At 37.1% G+C, this 15,822-nt stretch overlaps 1 protein-coding gene across 1 annotated transcript in view; it reads left to right on the plus strand.

Annotated features, from left to right (window-relative positions):
- Positions 1 to 15,822, plus strand: part of TTLL5 (tubulin tyrosine ligase like 5) — a 295,735-nt gene that overhangs the window by 147,107 nt on the left and 132,806 nt on the right. The window contains 1 exon segment of the mRNA XM_023726122.1: positions 7,213 to 7,400. Within this exon segment, the coding sequence (XP_023581890.1) occupies positions 7,213 to 7,400 (188 nt within the window).

Raw genomic sequence — 15,822 nt, forward strand, 5'->3', positions numbered from 1 at the left:
ATTTGGTTTATTTCTACTTTTTGATAATTATGAATGATGCTGCTATGAACATTCATTTACAAGTTTTTCTGTTGACATATGTTTTTATTTCTCTTTTGAGTATATACCTGGGAGTGAAATTGCTGGCATATGGTAACTTTATGGTTTTTCCTTTTGAACAACTTCCAAATTGTTTTCTTAAGTGGCTACACCATTTTACATTCCCACCAGCAATGTTTGAGGCTTCTAATTTCTCCACATCGTTGCTAATACTTGTTATCATCTGTCTTTTTTTTTTATTTTAGCCATCCCAGTGGGTGTAGAGTAGTATCTCATTGTGGTTTTGATTTCCATTTATCTAATCACTACTGATGTTGAACATCTTTTCATGTGTTTATTAGCTATTTGTATATCTTCTTTGGAGAAATATCTGTTTAAATCCTTTGCACATTTTTAAATTGAGTTGTCTTTTTATTGTTGAGTTGTTACAATTATTTGTATATTCTGAATACAAGTCCCTTGTTAGATGTATGATTTGCAAATATTTTCTCCCAGTCTTGGGTTGTCTTTCCACTTTTTTGAAGCACAAAGGTTTTAATTCTCATGAAATCCAATTTATCTTTTTTGTTTGTTTGTTTGTTTTATTGCTTGTGCTCTCGGTATCATATCTGAGAAACCATTGTGTAACCCAAGGTCACAGAGATTTACTCCTCTGTTTTTTTCTAAGAGTTTTATAGTTTAGGCTCTTACATTTAGATCCCGTATACATTTTGAGTTAATTTTTGTGTATGGTGTGAAGTAGGAATCCAGCTTCATTCTTTTGCATGTAGTAGCCACTTGTCCCAACACCATTTGTTGGAAAGACTATTCTTTCCACTTTTAATTGTCTTGGCACTTAAATGATCAAAATGTAATGTTTCTGGAGTTCCTGTCCTATTCCATTGATCTATATGTCTGTCAGTATGTCAACATAACATTGTCTTGATTACTATAGCATTGTGTTAAGTTTTGAAATCACCAAGTGTGATTCTTCCAACTTTGTTTTTTTCCAAGATTGTTTAGGCTATACTGGATTCGTTGCATTTCCATATGAATTTTAGGATCAGTTTGTCAGTTTCTGCAAAAAGGAAGGTAGGATTTTGATAGGAATTGTATTGAATTTGTAGATCAGTTTGGGGAGTATTTTTAACATCAGTCAAGTTTTTAAGCACTTCAGGAATATCTAGGTTAAGATGAGTTATAGGTAAGCCATGTTTATATTTGTTAATCAGTACCTGATTTCAGATGAAATGGATATTGTAATACACAGCTTGAATCAGATACATTAAACAGTCCATGTTAATAAGTCATAAATATGAATGTATGCGTATATGTGTGTCTGTGCTAATACTGGTTGATCTTTTTCCTGTGATTTGATTTTCTAAAACCAATAATAATAAATAATGTTCTGGTTTGAGGTTTATTTTCCCATGTGAGAAATTCAGTAAGATTAATGTCTCCAGTAATCTGTGTTATCCTCAAAACTCTTTTTGGAAACCTTGCTTTTTTATGCCTTTCTCCAGAGAGGGATCGGGAAGGGAAAAAACTGATCAGTTCAAAAATATTTCATAATTTCTTCTTTGACGCATGGATTATTTAGAAGTATATTGTTTAATCTCCAGATAGTTGGGGATTTTCTACTTTGTGTAATTGGCTTCTAGGTTATTTCCACAGTGGTCAGAGAACATATTCTGCATGACTTAAATCTTTTGAAATTTTTCAAGGCTTCTTTATGGTCTACTAGTGCAATAAAATAGTAGACAACAATAGCATGAAAGTAAATGGAGTTAAATTTTTCCATGATGATTGAATAGTTTGGGAAAGAGGTTAAGGTACTATTTAACCTTAGACTTTTTAAATTTCAAGTGTTTCAAATTTCAGAGGTCACCACTAAAAGAATATAAAAATTCTAAACCTATGGGGAGAAGAGAAATAGAATAACGAAAAAGAAACAGGAACAAACTGGAGCATAGAAGCAAGAAGCATAGAAAAAAGCAAGAGAAATAGAAATTCAAAAGATATAAAACCAAATCTAAATAAATCAAGACTCAAATAAACAAAATGAATTGAACTTAAACTTGTTATAAGATTGAGATTGAATTTTAAAAATCTAACTATACAGTTTATAAGACTCACACCTAAAGATAAGGACACAGAATGGTTAAAATAAAAGGATGAAGAAAGAAATACTAGGTAAATACCAAGTAGAAGAAAGCCTGTGAAGCTACATTAATATGTGCTAACATAGACTTTAAGATGAAAATCTTTCTTAAAGATACACAGAGTAACTACGTAATGGTAAAAGTTACAGTTCAGCCAAAAGATAAAATAGTTCTAGAAGTATATGCACCTAATAAAATAATCTCCACATATATAAAGCAAAAATTGATACTACTACATGAAGAATCTACAGATCCACTGTCATGTGGAAGATTTCCATGAAAGTCTGGCCTCTGCAGTCTGTCTCATTTGCACTTGGGTTTTCTGCCATAATTCTGGTTCTTTGAAAATAATATGCTCTTTGTCATCTCAGAGACAAGTGATGGCTTTTGAATGAATTATTAACACAACTCACTCCTAATACGTAACTGTGCCCCAGTTTCTTCATCTGCAAAATGGGGATAATTATAATACTCAGTTATAAGAGGAGCCCTGATGGCACAGTCGTTAAGAGCTCGGCTATTAACCAAAAGGTCAACAGTTTGAATCCTCCAGGTGCTTCTTGAAAACTCTATGGGGCAGTTCTACTGTGTCCTGCAGGGTCGCTGTGAGTCAGAATTGATTCAGTAGCAATGGATTTGGGTTTTGTTTGGTTGTTTGTTTTTATATCAATTATTAAGACTAAACAGATTTTTAAAAATCAGTGAAGGTAAAGAGGATTTGAGCAAGATAATAAACTTTATCTGTTGATCATATAGGACTGTGCACCCAACAATTAGAGAAAAACACCTTCTCAAGCACACATGGATGCATTTTAAAAAATCGGTTGTGTCCTACATTATAAAACAAAACATTTCAAAGAACTGGCATCACACAGGCCACATTCTGGCCACAATGCAATTAAGTTGAAAGTCAGTAACATTAAGATATATAACAAATCCCTGTGTGTTTAGAAATTAAAAAGAGTAAAAGAAGTCATAATGGAAATAAATTAGAAAGCATTGGAACTGAATAATAATAGAAAACTGCCTGACCAAATATGTGGAGAGCAATGGATGGAAGGTTTAGAGGTAGATTTACTGCCTTTACTATATTTGAAAAGGAGAAAAACTGAAAATTAATGTGCTAAATGTCACATTAGCACAATATCATAAATCAAAAGTTATTTAAAAATCATATCCAAAAAAGGTGAAGGGAAGAAATAATAGACAAAAGCAGAAATCCCAGAATTCAAAAACAAAATCCAATAGAGAGTATCAAACCCAAAAGGTAATTCTTTGAAAAGTCTAGTCAAGCGGACAAACCTCTGATGAGGTTTATCAAGAAAAGAGAAGGCATGAATAAATAATATAAGGAATGGAAAAGCAGAATTGATGAATACAAATATGGCATAGATAATAAAATAATAGAATACTATGAACAGCTTTATTCTAATAAAATTGAAAAGTTACACAAAATGGACAAATTCCTGCAAAAATATAACTTAAGCAAAATTGATTCAAGAAGGTATAGAAAACCCAAATAGTCCTATAACTATTAAAATAATTGATATAGTAGTTTATATTTTCTCAAAGAAAGCATAAGGCCCAGGTAGTATTATAGGCTTTTAACAATCTTTTAAGTAACAGATAATCCTATTATTAAACAAACTCTACTGGGGGATGGAAAAGAGAGAATACTTCTCAACTCATTCTGTGTGGCTAGTTTAATCTATGCAGTAAAACCAGTTAAGGACAGTATTAGGAAAATTACAGACTAACTTCATTTATGAATACAAATGCAAAAATCCTAATCAAAATATAAGCCAGCTGAATCTAGCAACGTATGAAAGAGATAGTATACCATGAGCATGAGCAAGTTTATCCAAGGAAATAAGTGGGTTTTAACACTAGAAACCCTAGAAGTGTCTTTTACCACATTAACAAATTAAGGGAAAAAGCCACATGATCATCTCAGTAGATGCAGAAAAAGAATTTGATAAAATTCAACACCCATCATAATAACTTTCAGCAAACTATGAAGAGAAGGAAATCTGAAAAAGAGTGTCTGTTAAAAACCTACAAGAGGTATCATTCTAAATGGGGGAAGGGTCGAAAGTATTCCCTTTTAGCATCAAGAACAAAACAAGGATGCCCACTAACATTCAGTGTTTTACTGGAGATCAGAGCCAGCATATTCAGACCAGAAAAAAATTAAAAGCATAATGATTAACTAGGAGTAAATAAAATTTATTTGCAGATAATATCTTGTCTACATAAAAAATAAAAATAATCAATTGGTACATTTTAGAAATAGTTTAGCATTATATATGGCCATAAGATCAATTTTAAAAACCAAAAGCTTTTCTATATACTAGCAACAAGGAGTAAACAAAACAATGTTTCAAAAAACATCACATACAGTAGCACAAAACTATAAGATACCTAAGGATGAATTTAGAAAAGGGGAAATTTTAAAGAATTTGAGGAAAGACATTAGGGAAAACCTAAATGATAAATATACCATGTACATGGATAAAACAAAACCAAACCCATTGCCATTGAGTCTATTCCATCTAATGACAACCAAGACTCAGCATCATAAATGTTTCAGTTCTCATCCAGTTGATTTCTAGTCAATCCAGTTCCAGCCGAAATCTCAACAGGTTTGTTGTTGAACTTGACAAGCTAATTCTAAAATAATAGAAAGGCAAAAGTGAGAACCTCCTGAAGAAGAGTAAAGTGTAGGAGCACATATATAAAACTTAATATAAAGGTATGACAATTAAGACAATGTGGTATTGACAAAAGGACAGACAAATTGACCAATGAAATGGAGTAGAAAGCCCAGAAAAAATCATATGGACAGATGGAACTTTGATATATGACAGAGGTGGCATTGTAGATCAGTGGAGAAAGGAAGGACTTCCTCAATAAATGGTGCTAGGACATTGGTTATCCACATAGAGAAAAAAGTGAAATTAGATCCCTGCCTCACTCCATGCATAAAATAAATTCTAGGTACAAAACTTATAGAATAAAATATAAGAGACCATCTTTAAGATCTTGTGGTAGGTAACAAAAGTAAAAACAAAACTCATATAAATCGATAATAAAAAGACAACCCAATAAAAAAATTTCAAAAGACATGAACCGGCATATCAGAAAAGAGGTAACACTTGCCAAATGTCCTTATTAATCAGGTGAATGTAAATTAAGACTACAATGAGTTTTTACACACTTTTAGGGAAAAATTGAGTCCAGGTGGCATAGTGGTTAACACTCTGCTGCTAACTGAAAAGTTGGCGGTTTCAACTCAACAGCCACTCCGTGGGAGAAAATGGGCAGTCTGCTTCTGTAAAGATTACAGCCTTGGAAACCCAGTGGGTCAGTTTTTACTCTGTCCCCTAGGGTCACTGTGAGCTGGAATTAGACTTGATGGCAGTGGGTTTGGCTTAGGGAAAAATTAGGATGCTTAACAATACTAAATGTTAGAGAAGAAAGTGATCAGTAGGAACTCTTATAGTTTGTGGGAGTGTCAATTGGTATAATCACTTTCGTATTATCTCATAAATTTGAAAATCACATACCCTGTTATCCAGCAGTTCCACTCCTAGGCAATATAGCCAAGAGAAGCTCTTGCACATGTACACCAAGAGATGTATGCTAGAGTGTTCATGGCTGCCATGTTTATAAGAGCAAAAAGCTGGAAATAACCAAATTATCCATTGATGGGGGAATAGAAAAATAAGTTGTGATGTAGTCACAACATGAAATATCAGCAGATAAAATGAATGCATTTCAGTGATACTGAAATAACAAGAATAAATCTTGGAGGTATGGTGTTGAATAACAAATGTCAGTCCCAGGTAACTACTACAATAGGATTCCATTTTTATAGAGCCCCAAAACAAGCAAAATTCACTAGTACTTTGTTTAGATATGCATATATACACACACAAACACACACACATACATGCATAAGGTAAAACTATATTTCAAAAAAGGGATTGATAAGAGAAGAAATGAGGAGGACACAAGGCTTGATGTATGTTGTTGGTAATGTAGTTCTTGGGGTGGGTAGAAGTTCACAGGTGTTTGTTATAGTATGCTTTATAACATACATCTGTCATAAATAATGTTTTGTATGTATCAAATAATTATTAAACATGAAAAGACTGCAGATTATTTTTTTAAGAAATATCACCAAATTGTATACAGAATGATCATGGGCTATGTAAGCATTAATAAAAAGACAGAAAGGGAACCCATTAATGTTAATATGTTAATAATAGTAATGTTAGTGTTAATTAATGTTAGCATTAGTAATGGTAGACTTTGAGTGGTAGTATTACGGATGATTTCTCTCCCTCTATACTTTCCTAGGTTTAAAAAAAAATTTTTTTTCCATTGGAATGTGTGACTTTAATAATCAGGAAAAATACCAACTTTGATTTTATATCAGATAATTTCTTTTTGCCACAGTTTTAGTGCTCACAAATAGTAGAACTCTGATACCTAATTGAAAGAAGAAAATTTAAATCTTAAAGGAAATTCAGTCATTTGAGATTATATTTGTATTGCTATTGTCTTCGTACACTCAGTTTTGCCTTTATTCCTGTTTCTCTGTTGAGCTTCTTAAGAAGTATTATGAATGATTTGACAGTGGTTGCCTCAGACTACTGACAAGTACAATCACATAAAAACAAACAAATTATAATGAAATTGAGAATAAGTTTTTTTACTCATTAAGATTAGTAAATTCTAGGATTGGTTATTCCCAGTTACATATGATGAGAATTCTTCTTTGTGAAGCTTTCGTAGTAAGCAAAAATACATTAATAAATGCATGTAATAATTTGGTAGGAAGAGTTTCCAGGGTATGGTAAGGATTTGTTTTTATTTTTGTGAGCATTTGAAAATAGTTCGTTGCTCCTTAAGTTATCAGAGGTCCCTGGGATTAGTAAAGTATCTGTTGGCCTGAGATTTCTTTGTCATTTTCTAGGGTTTTTTAGGACTTTTTTCCTAAGCGAGTGGAATTTTTTCTCTTTTTTAGCTGGTTCATGCCATCCAAGCAAGCATCATTCAGCTATAGCCAAAGCACAAAGGGAGGGAGAGGATGGTTCATCCTACAGCAAACAGTACAGCCAAAGTGTGGTTACAGCTGAACTTCAGCGGCTAGCTGAGAAGCAGGCGGCACGGCAGTACTCTCCATCCAGCCACATAAGTCTCCTAACCCAGCAGGTATGGACGGTGTGAAGAGCTCTTCGCACTCAAGAATAGAATTAATGACTGGGTGCTTTGTCCTTCTCTGTCTTGACCGATTCACATCTACTGATGCCTCTTGAATGGTTAGTAGTTGGTTTGGAAAGGAACAAAAGTGTTTCTTTTCAACTTTAAAGATGACTTTCTGTCAGTGGTATTGCAAAGTTAAGTCAGCTGCTGGCCATCATGTTCCTATTTCATAGATAAACAGACTTGAATATCTAGCTGTAAAATATACTTTTAAAGAACCTTTAAAACTAATTTCTTCGGTAAAATTTTCAGCGAGTTTTAGTCTTATAAATCTTTTTATCAGAGTGTCATAACATTACTTTTAGTTTTTTGTTTTTTAACTCATGATCTAGGATGTTTTATGGGTATTAATGAACTGTTTCAATATACCCTTATCCAATGCATAGCATTATCCCCATTTTACAGGTAGGAGAAACTGAGGCTGAAACAGGTGACATGATCAGGGTCATCCAGCATGTTTATGGTTGAGCTGGAAATAGATTCCAGGATTTTGACTTTTAGTTATGTATATATATATTAGGCCTGGTGGCTAAGTGGTTAAGAGCTTGGCTGCTAACCAAAATGTTGGCAGTTCCAATCCACCAGCCACTCCTTGGAAACCCTATGGAGCAGTTCTACTCTCCTGTAGGGTTGCTATGAGTCAGAATCAGCTCGACAACAAGGGGTTTATATATATTAACAAGCTTACAACACAATGAAGTTAGATGAAACTTTCAGGAACTTTGTGGATTCTCTTTTCTTCCTTGCTGATTATCCCCAAGGTATTTAACTAGAAATCCTATTTTCCTCTCCTTTAATGCTAAATAGAATCAAAGTCCTCCAAAAGAATTATTATAATTTAACTCCATAGTTGTATCTTGCTATATCTCCGTTGTGTCAAATTCCTTAATTGGTGTCAACTCTATAGTGATAAGTCTAGAAAAAAATGAAGCTGAAAACTACTTCAGGCACATGCTAAAAGTAGGCAACACACTGCTCCCTGGTGGTGCCCTATTTCTCTGTATAAAAATGTAGGACCAAAACTAAAGGTAAGCCTCTCAAGGAGTTGACTCCACTTCAGCTTCATCCCACAGTAATTTTTTTGTTTTCAAATCCCTAATAGTTTGAAGAGAGTGAATGAGGAGGCCTAATGTGAAAGAGGAAGCAGAGGATCTTACCAGGGCAGGGTTGAGACTTAAAAAAGAGTTGGGTAGTTACATTTTAGTATATTTGGTAATAGAATATCATGACCATGTAGAATGGGAAGGAAGTTTGAAATGTCAGGTTGCTCTTGAGGAAGAGAGGGCCGTGATTTGCTACACCTTTGACACTGAGTCACTGATTAGAATACACGCTTCCAATTTGTAGATGAATAGCTGGAAGCACCAAGACATTAAGAGATTTGCTTTGAGATTGTAGTAAAAAAACATTATTAGTACTTAACATATTTTCAACTCCTATCATCTGGTAGACTTCAGAGGTTATAAAGTGGCAAGATCTGAGGTGAGTTTATCCGTATTGGGAAGTCACCTTCCTTCAGTCTATCTTTCTCATCTAAGAAAAACTATCTGCACCAACCCCCCCCCCAAAAAAAAAAAAACCCGGTTGCAGTTGAGTCACTTGCAACTCACAGCTACCCCATATATGTCATTGTAGAACTGCACTCATACAGTTTTCAATGGCTGTGATCTTTTGGAGGTAGACTGTCAGGTCTTTTTTCCGAGGCATCTCTGGGTGAAATTTAAACTGCCAACTCCTCAATTAATGGCTGAACACTTAACTGTTTACATCACCCACGGACAGAACTTTGATGTTTAGGTACCCTCGATTCGATTCCGACTCACAGCGGCCCTATGTGACAGAGTAGAATTACCCTATAGGGTTTTCTTGGCTGTAATCTTTACAGAATCGAATCACCAAGTCTTTCTCCTGCAAAGCCACTTGGCAGGTTCAAACCATCAACCTTTCTGTTAGCGGCCGAGCACTTAACCCTTGCACCACCAGCCTCCTTGAGAACTTTAGTGCTAGTGAGTCCATCAGACTCCTGTTCCTAGGGATCCAAACTTGCCACTAGATGTGAGCCTTAACTTTTAGAGTTTTGGCAATAGGCTGGTTAGTGCTAGGTAGAGTACCGAGGGAGGTACTGTAGTATGTAATAAGCAGGTGGAATAGTAGAGAGAGATTTGGATAAGCCATCAGAAGACCTGTGTTGTTCTGCCACTGACTAGCTGTGTGATCTTGGGCAGTTCACTGAAGTTCTCTCAACTTCAAGATCTTCATTTGATGATGAGGATAACAGGGTCATGAGCATAGTATGCAGAAACCTTTGTGAAATCTAAATGCCATATACTTGGAAAATATGATTTTACCCAAAGAAGGGTAATCTATTCAATAATGAATGGTTTCTAATTTGATTTGGAAAAAAGTTAAGTTTTTGGATAAAATATTGTGCTATTAAAATGTACTATCTTATAGGGTAGGGGAGACATTATGATTGAAAAGTTCAGTCATGTTATTTGGCCTTCCCTTCAGAGAAGGTAATTCTTTAACTTGGAGTTTGGAAAATTCTTTTTCTGGTAAATACCTAACAGCATATAATGGTTTAATATAGGCTCTGGTACATTTCTTTACTAGCCATTTCCTTTTTTTCCTAGCTGTTTGAAAGAAAGTTGCTTTAGGTTTTTTACTTACTGAGGCAAGTAATACAATGTCTATAGCTTTCTGGTGAAAGGTGAGCATCCAAACAGGAAGTGGTGGGAGCCTTGGTCTTCTCTATGGACTATGGGTATAGAAGGTTAAACTTAGCTATCATCAGAAATAATGCTATGTCCAGTAATCTCTTTAAATACTTTTGATTTCCTCTTACCTGTAGTTAATTCCAAGGAGCCCTGATGGCGCAATGGTTAAGCTCTCAGCTTGTAACCAAAAGGTCAGCTGTAGGAACCCACCGGTGGCTCTGAAGGAGAAAAGACCTGGCAGTCTGTTCCCATAAAGATTACAGCCTAGGAAACCCTATGGAGTAGTTTTACTCTATCCTAGAGGGTCACTATAGGGTCACTATGAGTTGGAATTGGCTCGACAGCACACAATAGCAACAATGGTTATTTCCTTATTTTCAATTCCCATTTTGTAGCTATGTGTTCTTTTCTCTTTTGATTTTCCTGATAAGCTTAATGGATATCTCTCCTCTTCCCCTTGCCCCCACACATGTTTGATAAAGTTAATTCTGGATATATTTATTCATTCTATTGTTTTCTAGTTCATTATTTTCTTGTTTCATCTTTACCAATTCCTTAAGTTTATTTTGTTATTTCTTCTTAATTTCTTGAGTTGGGTGCTAAATTTGTTTTCATTAATTCTTGTTTTTTACTATATTTAAAGCTATGGATTTTCCTCTGAGCCCTGCTTTAATTATATCCCGTTAATCTTCTCAAATTTACATTGCTTTTTGGACAAAGAGTTACGGGGCTGCCTACTAAAGAAAGAAAGATTATTTTAAATTATTTGTGCTATTTTGGAAGAGGAAGAAGATAGAAAATCGAAATCCTTGGATATTTCTGAAAATTCATTTTATTTTGCCTATAACTTCATCTATTTAGCTCATTAAAGCTTTTAGTGGCATTTTCCACAAAACTTTTTATTCAATCATGCTTGTTTATTTAATCATTCAAAAACATTTTATTCAGCTCCTAAGAGTGTTCCAGGTTTTGGTAGTAAGCCATGAGGATGATATAAGACATAGTTCTCAACATGAAATAACTCACAGTCTTGTAAGGGTGACAGCCACATAAACAGATGATAATAATAACATGGAATATGCATGGCAGAGATATTCCTAGGGAATAACAAAACCACCAGAAGAGGTACCTAACCCAATTTGTGGGTGGGCATGGGAGGAAGGCCAAGGCAGCCTTCCTGGAAGAGATTACACTTAAACTGAATCTTAAAGATAGGCAGGTGGGTGGCAGAAGAAGGGTATTAACAGGCTCCGGAATAAAAGCTAGCATGTGTGTATGGGGAAACAACAAGCTGTTCATAATATTGGAGGACAGGGAGTCAGCAGGGAGCAGCTACAATTGAAGCTGGAAGAGAAAGCCAGGATGGGTTCAGGGAGAGCTGTGAATGCCCTGTTAAGGAACCTGACCTTCATCTTGTAGATGATGGGAGCCTCAGAGACACAAGCAGCTTTGTATTCTAGCTGGACTACTCATGTGGCCCAGAGGAGGATGGATTGGAGGATAAGGGATGCCTACCCTTTGTCCTCCCTGCTCCCTGGTGAAGATGCTGAGGAACAGTGAAAACTAGCCAAAGGTGAAGAAGCAGAGCACTCTCACAATTCAAACATTTGATAATAAAACCTCGAGTGACCCAGAATTTGCATTACAAGCAAGATTCTTAAGGAATTTGTATGCCTAAAACCAGTTAGAACCTCATTTACCTTGTAATTACTTTTACAACTTCTATGATTTAACTTTGTAGCCTGAAACACATAGGAGCAGATTGTCAGATGAGCATAGACCACTTCACGGATATTTGTGCCGTCATGTCTACACGTGAAATATGGAGAGATCTGTGTTTTTAATATGTGATGTTTCAACAAATACTTGGCAAATCTGAGTAGAGAGCAGGTCAAATTTAGTTCTTTCCTTTGGCACATGAGAGGCTGGTTATCTTTTGCGGATGAGATCCTTCAGAAATCGATGTGTGTGTCCCTGAAAGCAGGGTTGTCTAGAAGCTGATTATGTTGGCCTCTTGCACCTGTGGAGTGGGTGGGGGGAGCGCTGTGGTGGCTAGCAGAGTGCTGGAGTAGAGTGTCCGTGTGAGGTCTCACTGTCTCTGTCTCACTCAGCGCCTGTGAAGGGTGTGCTTTACAGCTGTGTCACTCTCAACAGACATAGCCCTTTGTGGTTAGTGCTGTTAGTGAACAGAAGAATGTGGTGAATTAGCCCAGCTTTATGGTGAGGAGTGGGAGGCGGGGAGACAGAGGGAGCCTGGCCCTGTCTGTGCAGGCGAGTGTGAGATTTCAGGACCCAGCTATCATTAGGAGCAGCTCCAGCCCTTCCAGCCTGAGTTTAATCAAAGGGAGAACAGCAGACCACCCAGGTGAGGAACAGAACGAAAGCACTGCCTCAGTCTCTGCTCCTCAGCCAGCCAGTGCCCGGGTTGTGGCCAGGCCTCCTGAAAATGTGCTGACAGATACACAGGGGGAGGAGACACTTCCTGCTCGTCACATTTTTCATTTAGATGGAGAGTCAAAAAGAAAACCATTGATTTCTTTCATTTTTCTCTCCTTACCCTGATACCTTCCTGCCTCTTCTAGAGAAGTATCCTTGTGATACTGAGGCACTGCTGAGGTACAGAACATTTGGTTCACACCAGTTATTCATTCACTTGTACTTATTCATATACAAAGGAGAGCCTTATCATTTCTTCTGTTTCAGCTGCTATTGTGGTCACACTAATTTCTTCAAGGTCTACAGTAAAAATAGTACCCATTTTATCACAAGCTTAGGTGTTTGGCACTGGAAACTTTCTTCCCACTTCCTTAGTTTATCTGGACACGTTTGTTAGTTGCTATCGAATGATTCCAACTCATGGCAACCCCATGTGTGCAGATTAGAATTGTCCTCCATAGGGATTTCAAGGCTGTGAACATTTGGAAGCAGTTTGCCAGGCCTGACTTCTGAGGCACGTCTGGGTGGGTTCAAACCTCCAGCCTTTCAGCTAATAGTTGAGTGTTAATCATATGTTCCACTCAGGAACCTCTGCCAGACTTCTTTTGAAGTAACAAACTGTTGTACCTCTAACATCCCCCCACCACACACACATATACTCTGTAATCTCTTGTAGTCTGACTTCCTCTCTTGCCATTTCCCCCAACTCTCTAGCAAAGGCCGTTAATGACCTTGGAACCTCCAATTTTAGTCACCTGTTTTTAATCTACATCCTCCTTTAGCATGTGGCACTATTATTGACCACCTCCTACCTGAAAATTTCCCTCAGCTTCTCTAGCCCTTCAGTAATTCCTCTGAACACTCATTTTCTTATTCTTCTCCCCTTGGAAAACTAGATTCCATTTTCAGTCTTCTTTTTTTTTTTTTTTTTAAGTGTGTAGACCTCAAATGTACAGAACGTAACAGCAGAGTCACTGATTGAAGAAGGTGGGTGATGCCTGGGTATCTGCCTCCCCTGCTCTTCCTGGGTATCCTCCAACACGCTTCTGAGTTCTATGGCACAGTCCTCAGAATTTGTCCCCCCTCTCTGGAGTCTCCTCTTCGGACTGACACAATAGCCACAACAGTAGACTCAAACATACCAATGACCGTGAAGGTGACACAGGACCAGGCAAGGTCGCCATGAGTCAGAGCTGACTTGACAGCAACTAACAGCAGTCTCCCCTTGGGTAAATTTTTCCTTCCCATACCAAAGCTCCATCTAATACTTCTCTATGGATTTCTCCCAAGTATGCATCATTACTTTGACCCTCTTCTCTGAGTCCAGGTCCAAATTTCCAACTGTCTGCTAGACATTTCCACCTGACTGTATTACCAGCATCCAAAATATTCACCATATTTTGAAAATATTCGCCGTATCTAAAGCCTATTTGTTCTCCTCCTTTCTTTCCTGTCTCTGTTAGTGACACTGCAATTCTCTCCTAGGGATTTACACATGGAGCCTTTAATTTATCATTGTCTCTCTTCACTTCCTTATTCTCTGCATCCAGACATTGCCAAGTCTTGTTGATCCTGACTCTGTAATGCTCTCTGATAAATATCTTCTCTGTTTCACTTTTACATCTATTATCCTGCTTAAGGCCTTAATTATTTTTTTCCCATACAAAATTTATACATACATTATGTGACCCCTAATTGCTCTCCCCATACTGTGACAGCACACTCCTCTTTCTAATCCTGATTCCCCATGTCCATTCAACCCGCTCCTAACTCTCTCTGCCTTCCCATCTCACCTCTGGACGGAAGCTGCCCATTTAGTCTCTTGTATCTACTTGAGCTAAGAGACACACTCCTCACGAGTATCACTTTATGTCCCACAGTCCAGTCCATATCCCTGTCTGAAGAGTCAGCCTCAGAAATTGTTTTAGTTCTGGGCTGATAGAGAATCCAGGGCCATGCTTTCCGGGGTTCCTCCAGTCTCAGACCATTAAGTCTGGTCTTCTTACTAGAATTTCAGTTCTGCACCCCACCTTTCTCCTGCTCCATCCGGGACTCTCTGTTATGTACCCTGTCAGGGTGATCATTGGTGGTAGCCAAGCACCATCTAGTTCTTCTGGTCTCAGGCTGATGAAGTCTCTGGTTTATGTGGCCCTTTCTGTCTCTTGGGCTACTACTTTCCTTGTGTCTTTGGTGTTCTTCATTCTCCTTTACTCCAGGTGATTGGGACCAGTTGATGCATCTTAGATGGCCACTTGCAAGCTTTTAAGACACCAGACGCCACTCATCAAAGTAGGATGCAGAACATTTTCTTAATAAGCTCTGTTATGCCAGTTGACCTAGATTTCCCCTGAAAGCACGGTCCCCAGACCCCTACGCCTGCTACTCTGTTCCTCAAAGTGTTTGATTGTATTCAGGAGACTTCTTAGCTTTGGTTTAGTCCAGTTGTGCTGACTTCCCTTGTAGTGTGTGCTGTCCTTCCCTTAACCTAAGATAATTCTTGTCTATTATCTAGTTAGTAAATAACCCTCCCTTCTCACCCTCATAACCATCAAAGAATGTTTTCTTCTGTGTTTAAACCTTTTCTTCAATTCTTATAATGGTGGTCTTATACTATATTTGTCCTTCTGTGGCTGACTAAATTCATTCAGCATAATGACCTCCAGAATCCTCCATGTTATGTTTCACAGCTTCATCGTTGTTCTTTATCATTGCATAGTATTCCGTTGTGCGAATATACCATAATTTGTTTATCCATTCATCCGTTGATGGGCACCTAGGTTGTTTCCATCTTTTTGCTATTGTGAACAGTGCTGCGATGAACATGGGTGTGCATATATCTATTCGTGTGACAGTTCTTATTTCTCTAGGATATATTCCAAAGAGCAGGATAGCTGGATCGTATGGTACTTCTATTTCTAGCTTTTAAAGGAAGCACCAAATCGATTTCCCAAGTGGTTGTATCATTTTATATTCTCACTAACAGTGTATAAGTGTTCCAGTCTCTCCACAACATCTCCAGCATTTGTTATTTTGTGTTTTTTGGATCAATGCTACCCTCGTTGGGGTGAGATGGTATCTCATTGTAGTTTTGATTTGCATTTCTCTAATGGCTAATGATCATGAGCATTTCTTCATGTGTCTGTTAGCCGCCTGAATATCTTCTTTGGTGAAGTGCCTGTTCATATCCTTTGCCTATTTTTTAATTGGGTTATTTGTCT

Source organism: Trichechus manatus, unplaced genomic scaffold (genome assembly GCF_000243295.1).
Source record: "Trichechus manatus latirostris isolate Lorelei unplaced genomic scaffold, TriManLat1.0 scaffold00010, whole genome shotgun sequence".
NCBI lineage: Eukaryota > Metazoa > Chordata > Mammalia > Sirenia > Trichechidae > Trichechus > Trichechus manatus.